The sequence below is a fragment of the Drosophila miranda genome, chromosome 3 (genome assembly GCF_003369915.1).
Source record: "Drosophila miranda strain MSH22 chromosome 3, D.miranda_PacBio2.1, whole genome shotgun sequence".
Lineage (NCBI taxonomy): Eukaryota > Metazoa > Arthropoda > Insecta > Diptera > Drosophilidae > Drosophila > Drosophila miranda.
The window spans coordinates 17,765,248-17,782,188 of NC_046676.1; the positions used below are offsets into that span (position 1 = coordinate 17,765,248).

Here is a 16,941-nt window from a genome sequence, read left to right on the forward strand (position 1 = left end):
CCTAGAAGTTATATCCCACAAAAATAATAATTAATGCATGTATTGTATTCGCGAGTATGAAAGTTATTAACAAAAAATATATCGATAAATCAATTTAACATCGCACTAACTGCGAATATACGCCAGTATATATGTAAATTGTTTATAATTAGCTTTTTGTGCGAGACAGCCGATTAAATAATGCAGTTTTCTGCATAATAATTGCCAAATATTGCTTTTGCAACAAGTCAAATCAAAACTCCGAGCCGCAAATAGTGTATGGGAACAAAAAAAAAACGCGGAAACGAAAACGCGAATAAGCGAGAAACGAGACGGGACGAGTCAAGGAAAACAAAGTGCCAAAACAGCAAGAGGGCGAGCCGAGCCGAGCCGTAACCTTCTAGAGAGACTGCGAAAACGGCATTAACTGCAATATAATATGGGTAACGCGGGCAGCTCCACCGTCCATATGCGAGAGCGCCACAAATCCACCGACCTCTCAACGCCAAGTTCTCCCGCACATTTTCGTGACTCGGTTTCAAGCGCAGCTGGCGGTGGTGGGGTTGTTGGGGGGGGTGCTGGGGCACATGGAGGGAGTGCAGCTTTGGCTGGAACTGGAGCGGGAGGCCAAGCTTTCTCGTTCGACAAAAAACATACAGCAGTCTTGAACGAAGGCTCATCGCAAGACGACGACGACCCGTATTATACGGGCGCGGGAGCGGCAGCTAAGCGCACAGCTGATAGCAGCGAAGCAACAGCTGTTCTACGCAGCAGCGGCAGCGGAGAGAAGTTAATCATGGATAACACCGAAGAGGAACAGCAGGCCGCTGGATCACTGCTGCCCCCACTAGCTGGCGATGTCGACGACGGCGAGCCAAAGAACACCGCCCTGCCTACAGTCCTTCGCTGGGATGGCGGCGGCAAGAACGTGACCATCTCGGGCACCTTCTCCAATTGGCGACCCATCACAATGGTCCGCAGCCATGGCAATTTTGTGACCATCATCGATCTGCCCGAGGGCGACCACCAGTACAAATTCTGTGTGGACGGCGAATGGAAGCACGATCCAAAGCTGGTGAGTCAATTAGGGAAAATCGATATTCTATTCTATATGTAAATTCGGACGCGATTCGTGGTTGGACACTCGAATGACGCAGTTACTGATTTTGCTCCGCTGTTGTGTAATCGCAGTAAACAAGAGCAGAGCAGAGCAAAAGCCCCCAGTAATCACTATTGGGTGTCGATGGGGTTGGGAGGGGGAGGCGTGTAGATATGCGCATTTGGCCTTTTTCCTCCCTAGTTTTAGCTTTTATTTTTACTATATGAGAGAGTGTTGCGTTTTGTAAACATTCAAACTAAAACAAACAAAGAAGAAACATTTGTAATTAAGGTGTACGAATATTTATAGACACCACTGTAATGGAATGTTTAACAAGCTATAACTACAATCAATTTCCATTGCTCATGGGTTTTGCATTACAGAAAAGCGTGGATAACGATGAGGGAGAGAAGAACAATTTGGTGTCTGTGCGGCCATCCGATTTTGAGGTATTCCAAGCTCTGGCCAAAGACAGCGAGAACGTGACCAACTATGCGGAGAAGGAGTACTCGCAGGAGGTGCCGCAGGCCAAGCCCTGGGAGAAGGTGTCCGGCCCCCCAGTGCTGCCGCCACACCTGCTGCAGGTCATACTCAACAAGGACACTCCCCTCTCGGTGAGTACTTGCTAGCCGCAATATACCGATAAACATCTCATCTTAATGGGATCCCTGTTACAGTGCGAGCCCACATTGTTGCCTGAACCGAACCATGTGATGTTGAATCACTTGTATGCGCTATCCATCAAGGAGGGGGTAATGGTGCTGAGTGCCACGCATCGCTATCGCAAGAAGTACGTCACGACGCTGCTCTACAAGCCCATTTAGACGATGACCAACTTTAGTCCCCTTAGGATCTAAGAATCTGGTTTTAGTGAGGGGTAATGGTAATCCATCTATCTCTCCTGTCAAATCTACTATAGCGCATGGGATGTGTATTTTATTTGTTCTCTTTATTAAGCGTTGTATTTTTTATTAGGTAAATATACGGAATTTGTAAAAATATAAGTTTATTGCATTGTGTCATACATAGGTTTTGAATATATCTCTAAGAATCGTAAGGTAATTTAAAGCTTTTTGTTCTCTATTCCAATCTGATATGTACCTAATGTCACGAATACTATTAATAATTTGGGCATCTATGCATCTATATATCCGCAACTGTCGAATTGTTGTGTCCCTGTTCTGTTCTGTTTTCTATTCCCAGACTTAAACTTTGTTTTCTGATTTTGATCACATGTGTTCGGAAAGTCTTCGGAATCGCAAACGGAATTTATGCGCAGGTAATTTTACTTATTTGAGTATGGTTTCGTTGTTAGTAAGGAAACGAAACGCCTCTAGTCAGGCAATAGTTGAGCAAGAGTATTGCCAGCGTCGTCATCTCACCTCATTGTCATCGGCGGCTTCTACATCAGCTTGACCTTGTGGTCCAGATGCTCCACCACTTCCACCTTCTTGTCCAACAGCAGGGCGGACGCAGTCAGGGCCAGGGCCTGTTTGGACTGAAACCGTTCGTACATTTTGTTGGAGGTGTGCTGAAACTCGCCATCCTCGTCAAAGAGGGCCTTGGTAAAGTACTCCGTGAACAGTCGACCCATGTATTGATCCCTGGTGGACGGCCACCAGCCCTCTAGGAAACCGATGTGGCCTCCGCGCGCCGTGATAACAATTGCCACATGGGTACACTGATTGGCCGCCTTGACGGGGATGGCGTCCAACGGTTGGAACGGATCATCGGCAGCGCTCAGGCAGAGTAGCGGCACTGATATTTGATCCAGCTTGTTGTGGAGCGTCGCATCCGAGTAGTAGTCGTTGACATGGGCATACCCGAACTGCTTGGCGGTGAACAGCTCATCGAACTCCTTGATGGTCTTGCAGCGCAGGATGCGCTGTATGTCAATGTCCGAGTCCTGATAGATTTCCCTGTAAATGTCCAAATGGTTGCGCAAGGTGCGGCACAGACTGCCAGCGAGATGACGACCGAGCAAGCTGTTGATTACTGGCTTTTCAATGCTAGCGCTGCCCTTGTGGACATCCCACGGCACAGATATGATCTTGGCCGCCGACAGAAAGCTGCGGGCCTCGTCGCTCTTGCGCGCCAAATAGTTGCCCAATATCAGACCTCCCATGGAGATGCCTGTGGCCCCCAGTTTGCACTGAGCCGGCAAAACTCTCCTCACGTGCTGGACCACCTCGCAGAGATCCTCACAATTAGCGGCACAGTAGAGCCGCGGCGTCTTCAGCTCAATGCCGCCGAGGCCGCGATTGTTAAAGACCACCACACGCATCCCAGACTGTTTGGCGGCGAAGACCAGACACTTGATGTACTCCGCCTGCGACTCGCCGGTCAGTCCGGGCAGTATGAGAATACAGGGGGCATTCACGTTGCAATCCTCCTCCATCCAGTCAAGGGCCACCTCTCCGCCATCCGTCAGGCTGAGAATCTCGCGGCGGTAATTGACGCGCGGCAGACTCTTGGAGCGCAGCAGGCTCGCAAGAACGGTCTGGGCACGGCTCTCAACGCACCAGAAAGTGGGCCAGTACTTGTTCTCCAGGGTGGGCACCTTCCGAATCAGGTACTGCTTGAACGGCCCGTCCGAACAAGCGATTATCGGTCGCTGTAATTACACCGCATTAGTCAGCCGCGGTACATGACGACATCGCACTCACCTTGACCACCTGGATTAGGTAATAGACTACATAGGCAATAATGGCCAGGCCGAGCACATGAAGACGCGGCAGGTTGGAGAGGTACGCGTACATCGAGTAGAACATCGCGACTGGCTCTGAGTGAAACGTTCTTACTGCTAACTCGGAACTTTGGACACGACACCGAGACGGGCGGGAACTGGTGGAACGGTGGAAGGGAAGGAAGGGTGGAATCAAATCAGGAATGAAATCATTTATAACAAAGCGCTGCGCTGCAAAGCTGCAATTGTTGTGTGAATGAAATTGTCCACAGCCACTGGTTGTTATCGCTAAGTACGATAGTACTTGGACAAGGAGGAGGCGGCATATCTAATTGTGCCCGCCGTATGTATTTAATGTATGCATATGGATTTTGATTGAACGAGTCAGCGCCGCACATGCCTTGAATGGGACACTCAAGTTTTGTTAACAGCCTTATCACTCTCACTCACAGCAGTTCTCGGCGGGGTTGTAGTTGATGATGATGATGATAGTGGCTGCTGCTGCTGCTTCTCCTGCCAGCACTGCCGGACTGCAGGCGTACAGCCAAGACGGCACAGCCGCGACTTGTGCATAGCAAGTCGGAGAGATTGTAGTAGACGGCTGCCACCTTTAGGTGCGGACCGCGGGCAAGAGCACACAACATGGCTACGGGCTGGCAATCGGCAATCAAGCCTTATCTAAAGCTACACTAATGCTTATCACTACGATACTGTGATATGAGAAGAGTTTGCACTACAAGTGCTATTGCTACAATTTATGGTCCGGTCACCGCCAATTTTACAGCTTTGCATAACGGTCCGTAAATGTGCGCTTACCTTGAAAAGTGGAAATACAAATTTTGAAATAAAATTTAGACAATAATTTAAACGCTTTGTATATGAATAGTGATGTGAAAAACAAGTGTGAGAACAAAGCCTGTTTGGGTTAGCTGCAGTGGGTATATTGATATTGGCCCGGGCTAGACGGCTTCATCACGTGCACGCCGCACGAAACAAAATCAATAGACGGAGCAGGGACGCGACCGTGGGTCCGAGTGAGCACCGATTGGTTATTGGCATATTTAGTGGGTGTTATAGGTGCCTTGCCTGGCAATTACCGTGCCAAGAATGACGAAACCGAATAGAATACATGCGGATGTATACTATATCACTCTTTGCTTACTTCTTTGCTGTACTTTTTTCGCTGGGGACCACAATTATTTTTTTGTACTGCAAGCAATTGCAATGACGCTGACACGCACTTATGTAACCTTAAAAATATTAAGCATTTTTATTGCGCACAACCAGCTAAACTATATGAACAAAACCAAATTGTTTGTTGTTGTAAAAATTGATAATATGTGCACACAAACAGAAATATAGGGGACGCCAATAACTCAAATCTAGCCACCATTCGATAGCAATACAACAGCTGATCGGATGCACATCCGATCCATCGATAACACCGTACAGCTGTTCGATAGTTGCGATAGTTCGATAGCGCATATTCGATACAACGTCGTCGGGTGCGTTTCGCGTTGTTGCCTTCCCTTCTAATTTCTTGCATAAAATAAAGCTTAAGCTAAGGGTTTCAAGTGAATTATTAAATTTTGTGGCCAGCATTTTATTGTGCAGTGATCCCCTTCCCTGAGTGCAAGTAGTCGAGCAGGGCAGAATTTGTGCGAAAGAAAACAACACAACCAAAATGATTCAATGACGTCGCGAAACGAATCCGAATCGACAAAGAGAAAGAGCAAGAAAAGTGGCCTGTATCTTTCTCCCGCATGCTGCTGCTGCTAGGCTGGTTGACAGCATAATCATTATTAAAATTGTGTGAAAACAGCCTAAATTGGGACAACAAACTTAAATCAATATCTTAAAGAGAGGAAAACATGTGCTGCTAAACGCCAACTACACATCATAATGGGGTCGCGTATCAAGTGAGTATTCCCCAGGCTGCTGTTTGCTGCTGGCCTGCAGTGGGCGTTTCGCTTGGCTGCCGCCTGCCTGACTGTCTGACAGTCAGTGATAGAGCCCACTTTTCGCCCCATACTCTCACGACGAGTCGTGCCTAGTATAGCATTTGTAAATGAACTAACACCCCACTTCATGATTGTTGTGTTCTGTTCTGTGCTTGGCTCGACAGGAACGATGTGAAGAAACTCTTTGAGTTTTGGTGCGAAATCAAGCCCACACCCGGCCTGGAGCGAGGGACAAGCCCACGGAACGGCGCCGCCGCCACTCCTGCTGGTGTGATCGTGGAGAGCTTCCCGGAAGGATTCCGCGATAAAGAGGTGCTAACCGGCATACCATCGTTTGCGTTTCCCTGCGATCTCGAAAGGTGCGTATACCCACAGCTCCCTTCCTTCGCTCTATATACATATGTAGGTTTGCTCTTTGCGTGTTTCCGGTCACTTGGCATTAGTCAGAGACGTCCATTTATAAGCAATATGCAACACACTGGCACTGGCACAGGCTGCCTTTTGCGCAAGACTCACCGTCGACTTTGGCATCGCGCGCGATCATCGCATAGACAACAGCAACAAAAACAACAACAGAAAAATACCTAGCTGCCTGTTAATGTTCCATTGATGATTCATGCGCCCCACGAAACAATCCGACCCGACCGACCACTTCCACTCCATTCCGTCCATGAAGCGTACAGTACATACATATGTATAACCTGTTGTGCCGTTGTGTTTTTGGCATTTGTTTACACGGCCAGCTCGCAGAATGTATGATCATTATTCTTATTCAATGCTCTTTTTTGTGGAAGCGTTGAACACAACCATTCGTCGTTTTATTTCCTGGATTGTCGTCTGTTACTGTATCAATCTGATGTGGCACTACGTCAGCAGTGGTCCGCGGCCCTTGGACTTAGTCATGAACAAAATCATGGCTCCCTTTCGAAATATTTACCCCTTAGCTTTATCTCTGCAGTTGAAAATCCAACAATTTTAAGCAATTATATTTACTGTTCTTCGCTACAATCGCTACAAGCCAATTATAGCAACAAATATTTGCTGAAAACGCTCTGACCTACAGTTTATCAATATTTTGTTGAGTTTTCTCTCACACTCGCAGAGCAGGCGTAGCCCTGCGATAATGAAAGTCAAGTCCAAGTCAATGTACCGACCATCCGCACATCCAATTTCCTTGTCCCCAACACCCGCATGAGTTGCGCTTTGTCCGTTGTTTGTCGTCGGCCGTCTGCCTTTGCATATTAAATTAAATAATGACACGATCCGATCCGAAGCACTTAAATCTAACAACTCTTTATGTAACGCTCCGCAAAGCGCAGAAAAGACTCGACACGAGAAATATGCAAATCTGGTGGACGGACAATGGGAAACGTGCGCTCTGGTAATGAGACTTTGCTCCATCATTGTGGGTTGATATTGCGAAATTGCGATTTATTTTGAATGCTTAAATGCAAAAGAGTTGGCGATTTCAATGCATAATTATTATTAAATCGAAAAGAGACGGACTACGATGAAAGCGACGGTAGCATTTGCGGGGTTTACATTATTGCTACTCAAGCTATATTTACGCTCCTCTCAACCGCACTTACCCTTATATTTTATATCCCGATCTATGATCCTCCGTGAATAGAATAGCCAAATCTGGTTGTAAGTTCCTACACAGCCCAAATGACCAATAAAACCATGTGACAGCAAAGAAGTATCATTCTTTAGGTTGAAAACTTCCAAGGTATCCGTTTCGGATCCCTTCATTTTAGAAGTACGAGTATCATTTCTTGATAAGAGATTCATCAAAATTTGTTGAATCACTTGGAAAGCTGTTGATCAATTCACAGAAAACGATGATAGTCGTGGACAATGTCTATAATAATTGCATTTGTAGAAGAACAAAATGGAACAGATAGGGTATTATAAAAGGCGCTAAAAAGTGCTGCACAAAACACTGGCAAGCTCAACGAGCGGAGTAAACGAAATTCAAATGATTTGTATGTTTTAATAATTAATTTTGAATTCACATCAGACGTTTTGTGCGGCTTTTGTGCTGTTGTTGTTGTTGCTGTTGTGGTTGGCGTGGTCAGTGCGCTGCGAAATCGCGTTTATTTGGGTTAAGAGTCGAAAAAAAGAAGACGAAAGCAGACTTAACGCGCCAACGGTTAACATTAGTCACTGAAGTGCGCGCCCAAGACGGTTGGGGGTCGGTCTGTTCTTCGCGTTTTTTTTTTTTTTTTTTTTTTTTATTGGGAAAACAATTTATATTTATAAAATAACAGTTATGGCTGGGAAGGGGGTGGGGGGGGGGGGGGGGTGGGTCCGCTCCCGCGGGAGCGTGTAGTAACACATCTGTTCAACCGTTGGGCATAATGCATGACAAGGCCATGTGATGGTTGGATGACGCGCTTCCAAGCCGATGCTAACAGGGCAAACGATTCATGTATGGCTTTCCAGGGGAATTGGCAAACTATAGACTACTTTTGACCTAAAAAAAGTGATACAAGACTGTCCAGAGTAATGTAGATCCTGTTGCATGACAAACTACTATTGTGTATGCTTTGTAAATTGGAAAAGAAAGCTATGAAACGCACTGTAGCCTTAGTTTAACTGATGACCGAGATTTGAAAACGTTTCTTTTGAATAAACCCAATTGTGCTTCATCTTTAATCATCTACACAGCGACTCGGTGCAATCGTATTCGTTTGTCCACACCACAGGCGACTCAAAATGGCGTTTTGGCTTCTGTCGACACGATCCCAAGGCGAAAACTGCGATGGTTCTGATCACCTACTTGCCGTGGCACGATACCTTCCTGAAACTGTTGCCCGTGCTGGCGGAGCTGAAGCGAACCGATGCGAATGGCTTCAGGACGTTCCTGTCGGAGGCCTACAATCGTGGAGTGCCCGATTCGGGCGGCAGTCTGACGGTCTTCTATAACAGCGGACGGAGTGTAAGTGCAATGGGAATCCACACATCCACATCAATGTAGTAATCCAAGTTGTATCCCTATTTTTAACAGCATTTTATGTTCGAGCGTCCGCTGCAGTTCCAGTTGCCCAGCATGCCGGAAAACGTGAGTGTCCAGCTGAATCTTATTTGGAATTTAATTGAACATCAACCTCGTTATTTGTTGCAGCACAATCTCAGTCTTTACTACAACTTTGTGGATCCCAAGGAGATGATAGCTGTGTTTGCGGCCATGCTGGCCGAGCGGCGGATCATATTCACCTCGCGACACCTGGATCGCCTTTCCTCGTGCATACAGGCAGCCAATGCATTCCTATTCCCCATGGTCTGGCAGCACATATTCATCCCGGTGCTGCCGTGGGAATTCAAAGACTACCTGGGGGCCCCCATGCCATATTTAATTGGTGTGCCAAAACCTGTGCTCGAAACTGTACGTAGATGGAGGCCGCATTTATTGCGATAAATGATTACTATTTCGTTGCACTTTCAACAGGTATCCGAGGATGAGCTCGGGGAAGTTGTGATCTTAAACTGTGATACGAAGACATTTGAAAGTCCCTTTGACGATGTTCACGATATGCCCGCGGAGATTGTGTCGCAGCTGAAGAAGCATCTGAATCACACGCAGGACCACATTGGGGATCGCATCTCGAAGATATTTCTGAATGCGCTGGTGCAGCTGATTGGCGGCTATCGGGACGCCGTTGAGTACCATGAGACTAGCAAGACGTTCAACCACGACAAATTCATTGAATCTCGGCCGGCCCATTTGCGGCCATTTCTTGCCAAAATGATGGAGCTACAGATCTTTGCACAGTTCATCGATGATCGCCTGAAGATGCTCAACAGCGGCCTTGGCTTCTCCGACGAATTCGAGCTGGAGACCGTGCGCTATGCGGAGAAGATGCGCAAGCGTGGCCGCAACTTTCTGAAGAATGTCAAGGACAAGGTGAGCCGCACTGGAGCGCCAACCGCTAGCTTCTAGCTGCTAGCCGCTAGCTGCTAGCCGCTAGCCCATCGCCATATCCATCCACCGCAGCCCATCCCATTCCTCAGCACATTCCCACCACCAACAAGAATCATCCCCCATACAGTTGTCGGGTTTGGAAGAGGAACGAACGCAATAATGCTCTGCCGCTAACAGACCTTGCCTGTTACAGCCATACTCTTAAGTTTCCCATTTCCCACTATTACCCATTCTCCCATTGATATTCTTACATTTAATTTGATCTATTTCGCAGTATTATTTGGGAAAGCGCAGTGTTTCGCAAGTGTTTGCCAAGAACTTGTATACAATACAAAGTCCAGTCCATCAATAGCAAATACCAAAATCCAAACGAGTAGACTGTAACTCTCTCCCCCCAACACCTCACAGCCAACTTTACCTCTATATCTCTGAAAAAATGTTAGTTCAATATAAAATTATATGCCTAAACGAATTGTCGTCCTAACAACAAGCGAATGCAACCACAACTGCACTTAACTCAATTTCCTGTTTGGCAAAAACCAAAATCAGTTATCAACCGTTTTCTACGTACATCAAATTGTTGAGAATGTTTAGTTAGTTCGTGTTTTGTATGCCTGATAATACATTTTGTCTGTGTCGTTGGCATTTTGAACAGAATCACTAGCCTAAACAGGATCCTTCAGTCTATATTTTTAGACTGCGAAAGCTTTGATAAGCCTGTACAACAGCGGCTGGCACGACCGGGCACATTGATGCTCGACACTCGCAAGCGAATAGTACAAAAACAACATACATGTCCTGTGTATGATTCTATATTCTAGTTTCGCCGTTGTTGTTGTTGAACTGCTCCCAAATTTAAGAAGCGTGCCGTGCCCACCGCTGCTTTAGAACATTGTTGGTTATGGTTTTTGTTGAATAAACGCAGGCTTTTTTCGTACTAATACAAAAACACTCTCTATAAGGACTAACCGTCAAGAACACAAAACGTTTGTACAGGCACCTTTATCATCGCTTTCTATCCTAACATTCTCATAGTCTATTCTGGCTAATAATTTTAGAACTTCTCTCACGCTGTAGTCTCCACCAAACTAGGTACTAACTCATAGCCATCATTCTGTCCATCATTCCATTCATTCATTCCATGGGGAGCTAGTAAGTTCTGTCAAAACTGACTTTGAACCCTCCCCAAAAGCGCTCGCTGATCTCGAATCCTAATCATCACTCGTCAAGCCTCATTGCCCTCATAGCTATCAGCAGTGCCATCGAAACCATTAAGCGTAGTGTTAGTTTAAGCGTAGCTTTAGGCTTAATAGCCCAGCAGTGGGACCTCATTATCTCTCATTCACATTGTATATCGCCCGTGTCCGTATCCGTGTCTCCGTCTCGTCTCTCTTTCATATGCCGCTTGGAACTCAACTCTCATGCCACCCACGTAATCCGCACCCGCTGTGTACTACTGTGCTTCTTCTGTACTACTTGCTCTCGTTTCGCTTCGTTTCGTTTCGTTTTGTTGCTTCGGTGACGTCTCCGCTCCCTCAGACTAATCCTGCTGTTAAGTCTGCAGTCAAATCGGTGAGTGGTTCAAGCCCCTAGTTATTAATACCTGAATGATGTCTCTTTGCGTGGCCTTCTGCAATGGTGATAATCCTCTCGCTAACCTGTGTGTTTTGCCATCCATCCTTCAGGTGAAGGACGGATCGCGGGGCATGAAGACCGCCTACAAGGGCTTCAAGACCAAGCTGCGGGAGAACGGCAACCAGTTCGGCGGAACCAACTTTCACTTTGGCCTGAACTCGCCCACCCACTCGGACCGACCGGACGGCGGAAGTGGGGGATACGTGCACAGCGGCAGGGCCCTTGGAGCGGCCCACCACTCGGCACCCAGTTCTCCAGTAACCAGTAAGCGGCTGGACAATGGAATCGGAGGCATCCAATGCACGGGCACCGGCCTCGGCCTCGGAAGTGGCAGCAGCAGCACTCACACAAACGGCTCGCTGGCCAGGGAGCCCCGGGAGTACGGGACGCGACGCGGTCCCGTTCCGCTGGCGATGTCTAGCTCGAGTAGCCACATACAGCCGAACGGTCATGCGTACGGTGCGCATGCTGCTGCTCATTATGGCCATCATTTGGGTGCGTCTCCTGCTGTCAGCTCAGCGAGCTCGCTCTGCTCATCGTCGGAGATGAACCTGTCGCAGGAGCTGCAAAACCATCCGCTCTTCAAGACGCCGGCCGTGGATCGCAGTGTAAGTAGTTTGGTGCGGGCGTACGAGAGTCGGCTGCAGCAGCAGCAGCTCCAATAGCTGCCTGACGTGCAGCTAATTCTAGTGTGGTTCGTTCACCCGCTTGCCCTGCCCCTCAGCTAACTCGACTCCATGCGTGTCGTCCGTCACTCATCTCGATGTACTGTGAAATTTATGTTATTCTCATGCTCTTCTTGTTTTTGTTTCCGTGTTTGTGTCGTGTCTGTGTCCACTGTCTGTCGCTGTCACTTCATGTCTTTCACAAACATACAAACACTTAAACCACAACCAAACACATGCACTTGCCACATCACTACACCAACGAATCGACAAAACCATTATCGCATCGCCATTGACCCACACAGCTTAAGCCAAGCGCAGAGCACCACACCACACGCACTCAGCGAGGAGGAGCGCCGCCGTCTCGCCCACCGCCTCCGCAGTCCACGCTGCAGACCACGCTTTCCACGCAGCCAGCGTCCGCCTTTTACTACAATCATCCGTATGCCACGCATCAGCACGTGGAGACAAAGCCGCCGCGGCACACCTCCACGCCGAGCAAGCCACGTCAGCCACTGCCCACTACGGACTCCAGCTTTGATAGTCCACCGGATGTACAATCGCCCCCCATTCCGCCGCGGAGATCCAATGCTGTGGCCGCAACAGCGGCAGCCGTCAGTGCGGAAATCTGCAAGCTGGAGCGTAACTGCTGGCAGGACGAGCCAGAACCAAACGATTCCGTACGCAACTCAAACGCATCTTCAACGTCGACGTCGTCTTCCTGCTCCTCCGGCGCCTCCTTCGTGACGGCCGCCTCAACGTTCTCGCACCTGAATGTCTCCGACCCGCCCATTCCGACACCAAGGGCCAAGAGAGAGGTACACCAGCTGCGACGTTAACTTACTAAGAAGCCCATCCTGGTTGTGGTCCCCCTACCATCTCACACTAACACACACATGCCGTGCCCCCCTCCCCTCATGTAGAGACTGACTCCTCCTCGGCCTACTCCTCACATGCCTCATTTGGCCAACGTAGCTAACTCCTTTCAGCTTCAATTTCGTTCATTTGTTGCTCCAGAGAAAGTAGAATTCATTTGAAAGTACTACATATAATCATTTAACGAAATAATAATCTCATAAAGAGAGTAGTAGACTCCATAAAAGAGAAATATGTGTTTGTATATCCATGATCACCACTAACAATCATAGCAAGTTATAAAGTAATAATCCTCCCATAAAGTATATATTTCGATATGTCCGTCTGTCCGTCCTGTTCTCAGAGACGACAATGACTCCTATGATATCAGACTGATTCCGTTATGTTTCAAAATATTGCCTATAGCCATTAAGAAAACCATTTCCCGTGGTTGACTCCCTGCCATGAGGTCGCTTTCTCTGTTCCTCGTCTAGTGGCTCCCCCTGGCGGAGTGAGCGAGATATAACGGAATTGGTATCACAACCTCTCGACTTTTTTTGTGTAAATCCGTCGTCTTTTGCATTTTTTATACCCGATACTCAAAATGAGTATTGGGGTATATTAGATTTGTGGTAAAAGTGGATGTGTGTAACGTCCAGAAGGAATCGTTTCCGACCCCATAAAGTATATATATTCTTGATCAGCATCAATAGCCGAGTCGATTGAGCCCTGTCTGTCTGTCCGTCTGTCCGTCCGTCCGTCTGTCCGTCTGTCCGTCCCCTTCAGCGCCTAGTGCTCAAAGACTATAAGAGCTAGAGCAACGATGTTTTGGATCCAGACTTCTGTGATATGTCACTGCTACAAAAATATTTCAAAACTTCGCCCCGCCCACTTCCGCCCCCACAAAGGACGAAAATCTGTGGCATCCACAATTTTAAAGATATGAGAAAACCAAAAACGTAGGATTGTAGAGAATGACCATATCTTTAAGACTGCGGAATCTGAATTGGATCGTATTATTATTATAGCCAGCATCAAGAAAACAATTTCATTTTTTCTCGCCCTGTCTCTCTCTAACACACACGTAGCATAGGCGGCTTTGCTTAGAGTAAAACATTAGCGCCTAGATCTCAGAGACTACAAAAGCTAGAGCAACCAAATTTGGTATCCACACTCCTAATATATCGGACCGAGACGAGTTTGTTTCAAAATTTCGCCACACCCCCTTCCGCCCCCGCAAAGGACGAAAATCTGGGGATATGAAAAAATCTCAGAGACTATTAAGGCTAGAGTAACCAAATTTGGTATCCGAACTCCTGTTAGATCTTACTATAAAACGTGTATCTCAAAATTTCGCCCCACCCCCTTCCGCCCACACAAAGGACGAAAATCTGTTGCATCCACAATATTGCACATTCGAGAAAACTAAAAACGCAGAATCATAGATAATGACCATATCTATCAGATTGCTGAATCTGGATCAGATCAGATCATTTTTATAGCCAATAGGAACAAATCAATTTGCAGTGGCTACGCAGCGCCCGACGTCACGCTCAGACTGATTTTCTGTCTCTCTCGCACGCACTCTTTGTCGTGTCGTTTAATATTAGCGGCGTCTGCCGGAGGAGAGCCATACTGACTTAGTATCGGGTATAACTGTAGAGTTGCGGTGTCCGCAGTAACTCACAACGTTCCCCCTCGTTTTTTTTTAATTTTCAGAGATATACACGCGTGCTATGTTTTCGTCTCTATTCCGTATCCTTATTCATTCTTATTTCTAATCTACTGCACTGCATAATATATTTACTCGTAGAAGCTTGTAACTGGTAGAAAGTAGTATTCAAGTGGATGAAAGCCCAATTAAAACCGAAACATAGAAAACATCTTCACACCCTTGGCTTTAACCGTATTTTAACCAACCCCAACCTGTCTGTGCCTCCCTTCCCGCAGCAGTCCCAGCAGCAGCACCATCACCACCATCAGACGCTGGAGGACAGCATGAACGATCTGATATCGCTGGACGATAGCAACAACACCAGCTTCGACCTGGAGGACTTTGATCCGTTAAACCAGAATGCACGGCCACTTCCTCCGCTAAGCAAAGTCTTCAGTAAGAAATCCTGTACGCTTCCAGCGGGCGTCAACAGCAGCATGGTAACCACAGCGGCGCCGGGCAACAGCGTCAGCAACCCACTCTATCCGTATTTCGCCCCCAAGCACATGGCTACTGTTGCTGCGGTGACCGGAGGTCGAGCCCCACCGTTGCCGCCGCAAATCCAGCGCAGCACCATTGCTGCCAGGCCGGACGATGACTTTGAGCTGCTGCGCAAATACGGGCTGGATCAGTTCACGTTGAATGCCACGGCAGCGGAAAAGCAGCAACACCAACAGCAAAAGCCGGTCATAACAGCGGCAAGGAGTGCGGCTGGGAAGGGCATGAACAACTGGACGACTTTCGACTAGAGGGTATCCGCATCCCGCTAGAGAGACATACCAAAATAAGTGTGATTCATTCAAATGTGTTGTAAATAGATAGAGATATGCGGAAGTCAGGATGGGATCACGATTGATCGGTGACCGATGACCGACAACAGCAAATTAACTCTTGAATTAAGTATTGTAGTCAAGCTATCCTATCTTCAGTGGCCCGTTCGGTTCGTTCTTTCAGATCAGATCAAAGTAAATAAGTTTGTGTAAATAATTGCTTAGTGGCGTGGCATATTGTATTTAGTAAGTTGCATGAAACAGAAACTCTCCGAAAACTACGAATTGTATATTTGACTTCCAAAAATCAAAAGACAGACATAAACTATTGTATTGTAGCAAGGATTTAAAAATATAAAAATATAATAGTATCAACAATAAATTCTAGTTCAACAATGTACAACAAACAAGTTATTTGATTGGATCCCATCCACATTCCTCTTGGAGGTTTTACTTTGTCTTGTTCGCGGCCATGCAGCTTCTTATCCGTGCATTCAGAGCCTCTGCTCCTTTAAGATTCATCTCCTCATTGTCGGGTATCAATAGGTTCATGCGCTTGAGCCATGCAGTAATCTGGGGATAACGATCCGGATCAGGCGGTATAAGCAATTCCAATGTCACGAGAGTTGTATGAATCGAAACATCCGCTACGCTCAGATCGTTGCCTGCTGCAAAGTTTCCCTTCAACAGAAAGTGCTCGAGGTCTGCGTACGCATTGTGGCAGAGAGTCAGGGACCTCTGGTTGAGCTCCGCCTCGCCGCCGTAAATGTTGCGTGCCACAATGTCCTTGATAACCTGGAATAGCACACCGTTCTCGTAGTGCAAACGATGATCGACATGCGCCCGTTTCTTTAGATCCTTCGGATACAGCTGGTCGTCCTTGGCATATTTCGCCACCATGAAGCATATAATGGCATGGCTGTCTACATAAACCTCACCGTCGGTGTCCACGAATACCGGAATCTGATGCTGGGGATTGAGCTGCGGGAAGAGTGTGGAGTGTGAAAGCCGCTCAAAAACGGGGAAAGCTAGAGCCAGTTTGTGTATATAGTACCTTTAAAAACTCCTCGCTGCAATGCTCTTTCTTGGAAAAATCCACAGGCCTGTTTTCAAAGAGAGAGCCTACATATTTTTGTAGATATCGATGAAGTGCGGGGGCGACTTACTTGAGCTCCAGGTCCAAGCCAATTAGCTTTGCAGTAATTATGCAAGCTCTGGCTGGAGGGCTGAACAGAGCGTAGTACAGAGTTGGCCTTGACATTTTTTAATATGCTAAAACACTACTGTTGTGTTGCTTTGAGTGAACAAAAAAGAGTTGTTTACTTAAGTGAGCAACTGAAACTTCCAAACTGTTATTTTTTGCTCACTTGTTCTTTTATGTTCACTAGTTCATGTTTGCTCACTTGTTCTTTTTTGGTCACTAGTTCATTTTTGCTCTCTGGTTCTCTACTCACTTTTTGCGCAATTTTGCTCCTCAAACGGCATTTTGCGTTCTGACAGTTGTTGCTCATATTTGCGTTTACTTCACCCTTTTTGTATTACCGGCAAAGCCGTTTACTCTTTTAAAAATTCGGTATGTCGCTAATTCGAAAGTATAGTGCAATTTGGAATCATTTCGAGGAAGTTGGACGCCAAGAAGGCAAGTGCAAGAA

The 16,941-nt window shown here is 47.0% G+C and overlaps 4 protein-coding genes across 15 annotated transcripts; 2 read left to right on the forward strand and 2 right to left on the reverse strand.

The window, feature by feature from the left end:
- The first annotated feature begins 138 nt into the window (after positions 1 to 138).
- On the forward strand, positions 139 to 2,082 carry LOC108158668 (5'-AMP-activated protein kinase subunit beta-1). Its single transcript, XM_017291177.2, has 3 exons — positions 139 to 1,054; positions 1,462 to 1,692; positions 1,756 to 2,082. Exons 1-3 carry the CDS (start codon positions 419 to 421, stop codon positions 1,900 to 1,902), a joined length of 1,014 nt encoding a protein of 337 aa, XP_017146666.1. The 5' UTR covers positions 139 to 418; the 3' UTR covers positions 1,903 to 2,082.
- Positions 2,068 to 5,156, reverse strand: LOC108158666 (phospholipase ABHD3). 3 transcript variants are annotated; one of them, XM_017291174.2, is made up of 4 exons: positions 4,927 to 5,156; positions 4,215 to 4,580; positions 3,745 to 3,922; positions 2,068 to 3,692 (listed from the first exon to the last, which is right to left on the reverse strand). In XM_017291174.2, the coding sequence occupies exons 2-4, from the start codon at positions 4,406 to 4,408 to the stop codon at positions 2,481 to 2,483; spliced, it is 1,584 nt and encodes a 527-aa protein (XP_017146663.1). In that variant the 5' UTR covers positions 4,409 to 4,580; positions 4,927 to 5,156; the 3' UTR covers positions 2,068 to 2,480. The 3 variants fall into 3 exon arrangements, with proteins under 3 accessions (XP_017146663.1, XP_017146665.1, XP_017146664.1); XM_017291176.2 differs by lacking the exon at positions 4,215 to 4,580; XM_017291175.2 differs by lacking the exons at positions 4,215 to 4,580; positions 4,927 to 5,156 and adding an exon at positions 4,581 to 4,897.
- An 80-nt stretch (positions 5,157 to 5,236) lies between these two features.
- Positions 5,237 to 15,689, forward strand: LOC108158664 (DENN domain-containing protein 1A). 9 transcript variants are annotated; one of them, XM_017291160.2, is made up of 10 exons: positions 5,237 to 5,683; positions 5,890 to 6,084; positions 8,396 to 8,666; positions 8,736 to 8,789; positions 8,853 to 9,113; positions 9,177 to 9,632; positions 11,190 to 11,222; positions 11,336 to 11,893; positions 12,256 to 12,768; positions 14,756 to 15,689. In XM_017291160.2, the coding sequence occupies exons 1-10, from the start codon at positions 5,667 to 5,669 to the stop codon at positions 15,266 to 15,268; spliced, it is 2,871 nt and encodes a 956-aa protein (XP_017146649.1). In that variant the 5' UTR covers positions 5,237 to 5,666; the 3' UTR covers positions 15,269 to 15,689. The 9 variants fall into 9 exon arrangements, with proteins under 9 accessions (XP_017146649.1, XP_017146650.1, XP_017146651.1 ...); XM_017291161.2 differs by having other exon boundaries at positions 14,759 to 15,689; XM_017291162.2 differs by lacking the exon at positions 11,190 to 11,222.
- On the reverse strand, positions 15,560 to 16,726 carry LOC108158669 (glutathione S-transferase 1). 2 transcript variants are annotated; one of them, XM_017291180.2, is made up of 4 exons: positions 16,657 to 16,726; positions 16,456 to 16,583; positions 16,344 to 16,392; positions 15,560 to 16,270 (listed from the first exon to the last, which is right to left on the reverse strand). In XM_017291180.2, exons 2-4 carry the CDS (start codon positions 16,548 to 16,550, stop codon positions 15,740 to 15,742), a joined length of 675 nt encoding a protein of 224 aa, XP_017146669.1. In that variant the 5' UTR covers positions 16,551 to 16,583; positions 16,657 to 16,726; the 3' UTR covers positions 15,560 to 15,739. The 2 variants fall into 2 exon arrangements, with proteins under 2 accessions (XP_017146669.1, XP_017146668.1); XM_017291179.2 differs by having other exon boundaries at positions 16,456 to 16,705.
- Between the last annotated feature and the right edge of the window lie 215 nt (positions 16,727 to 16,941).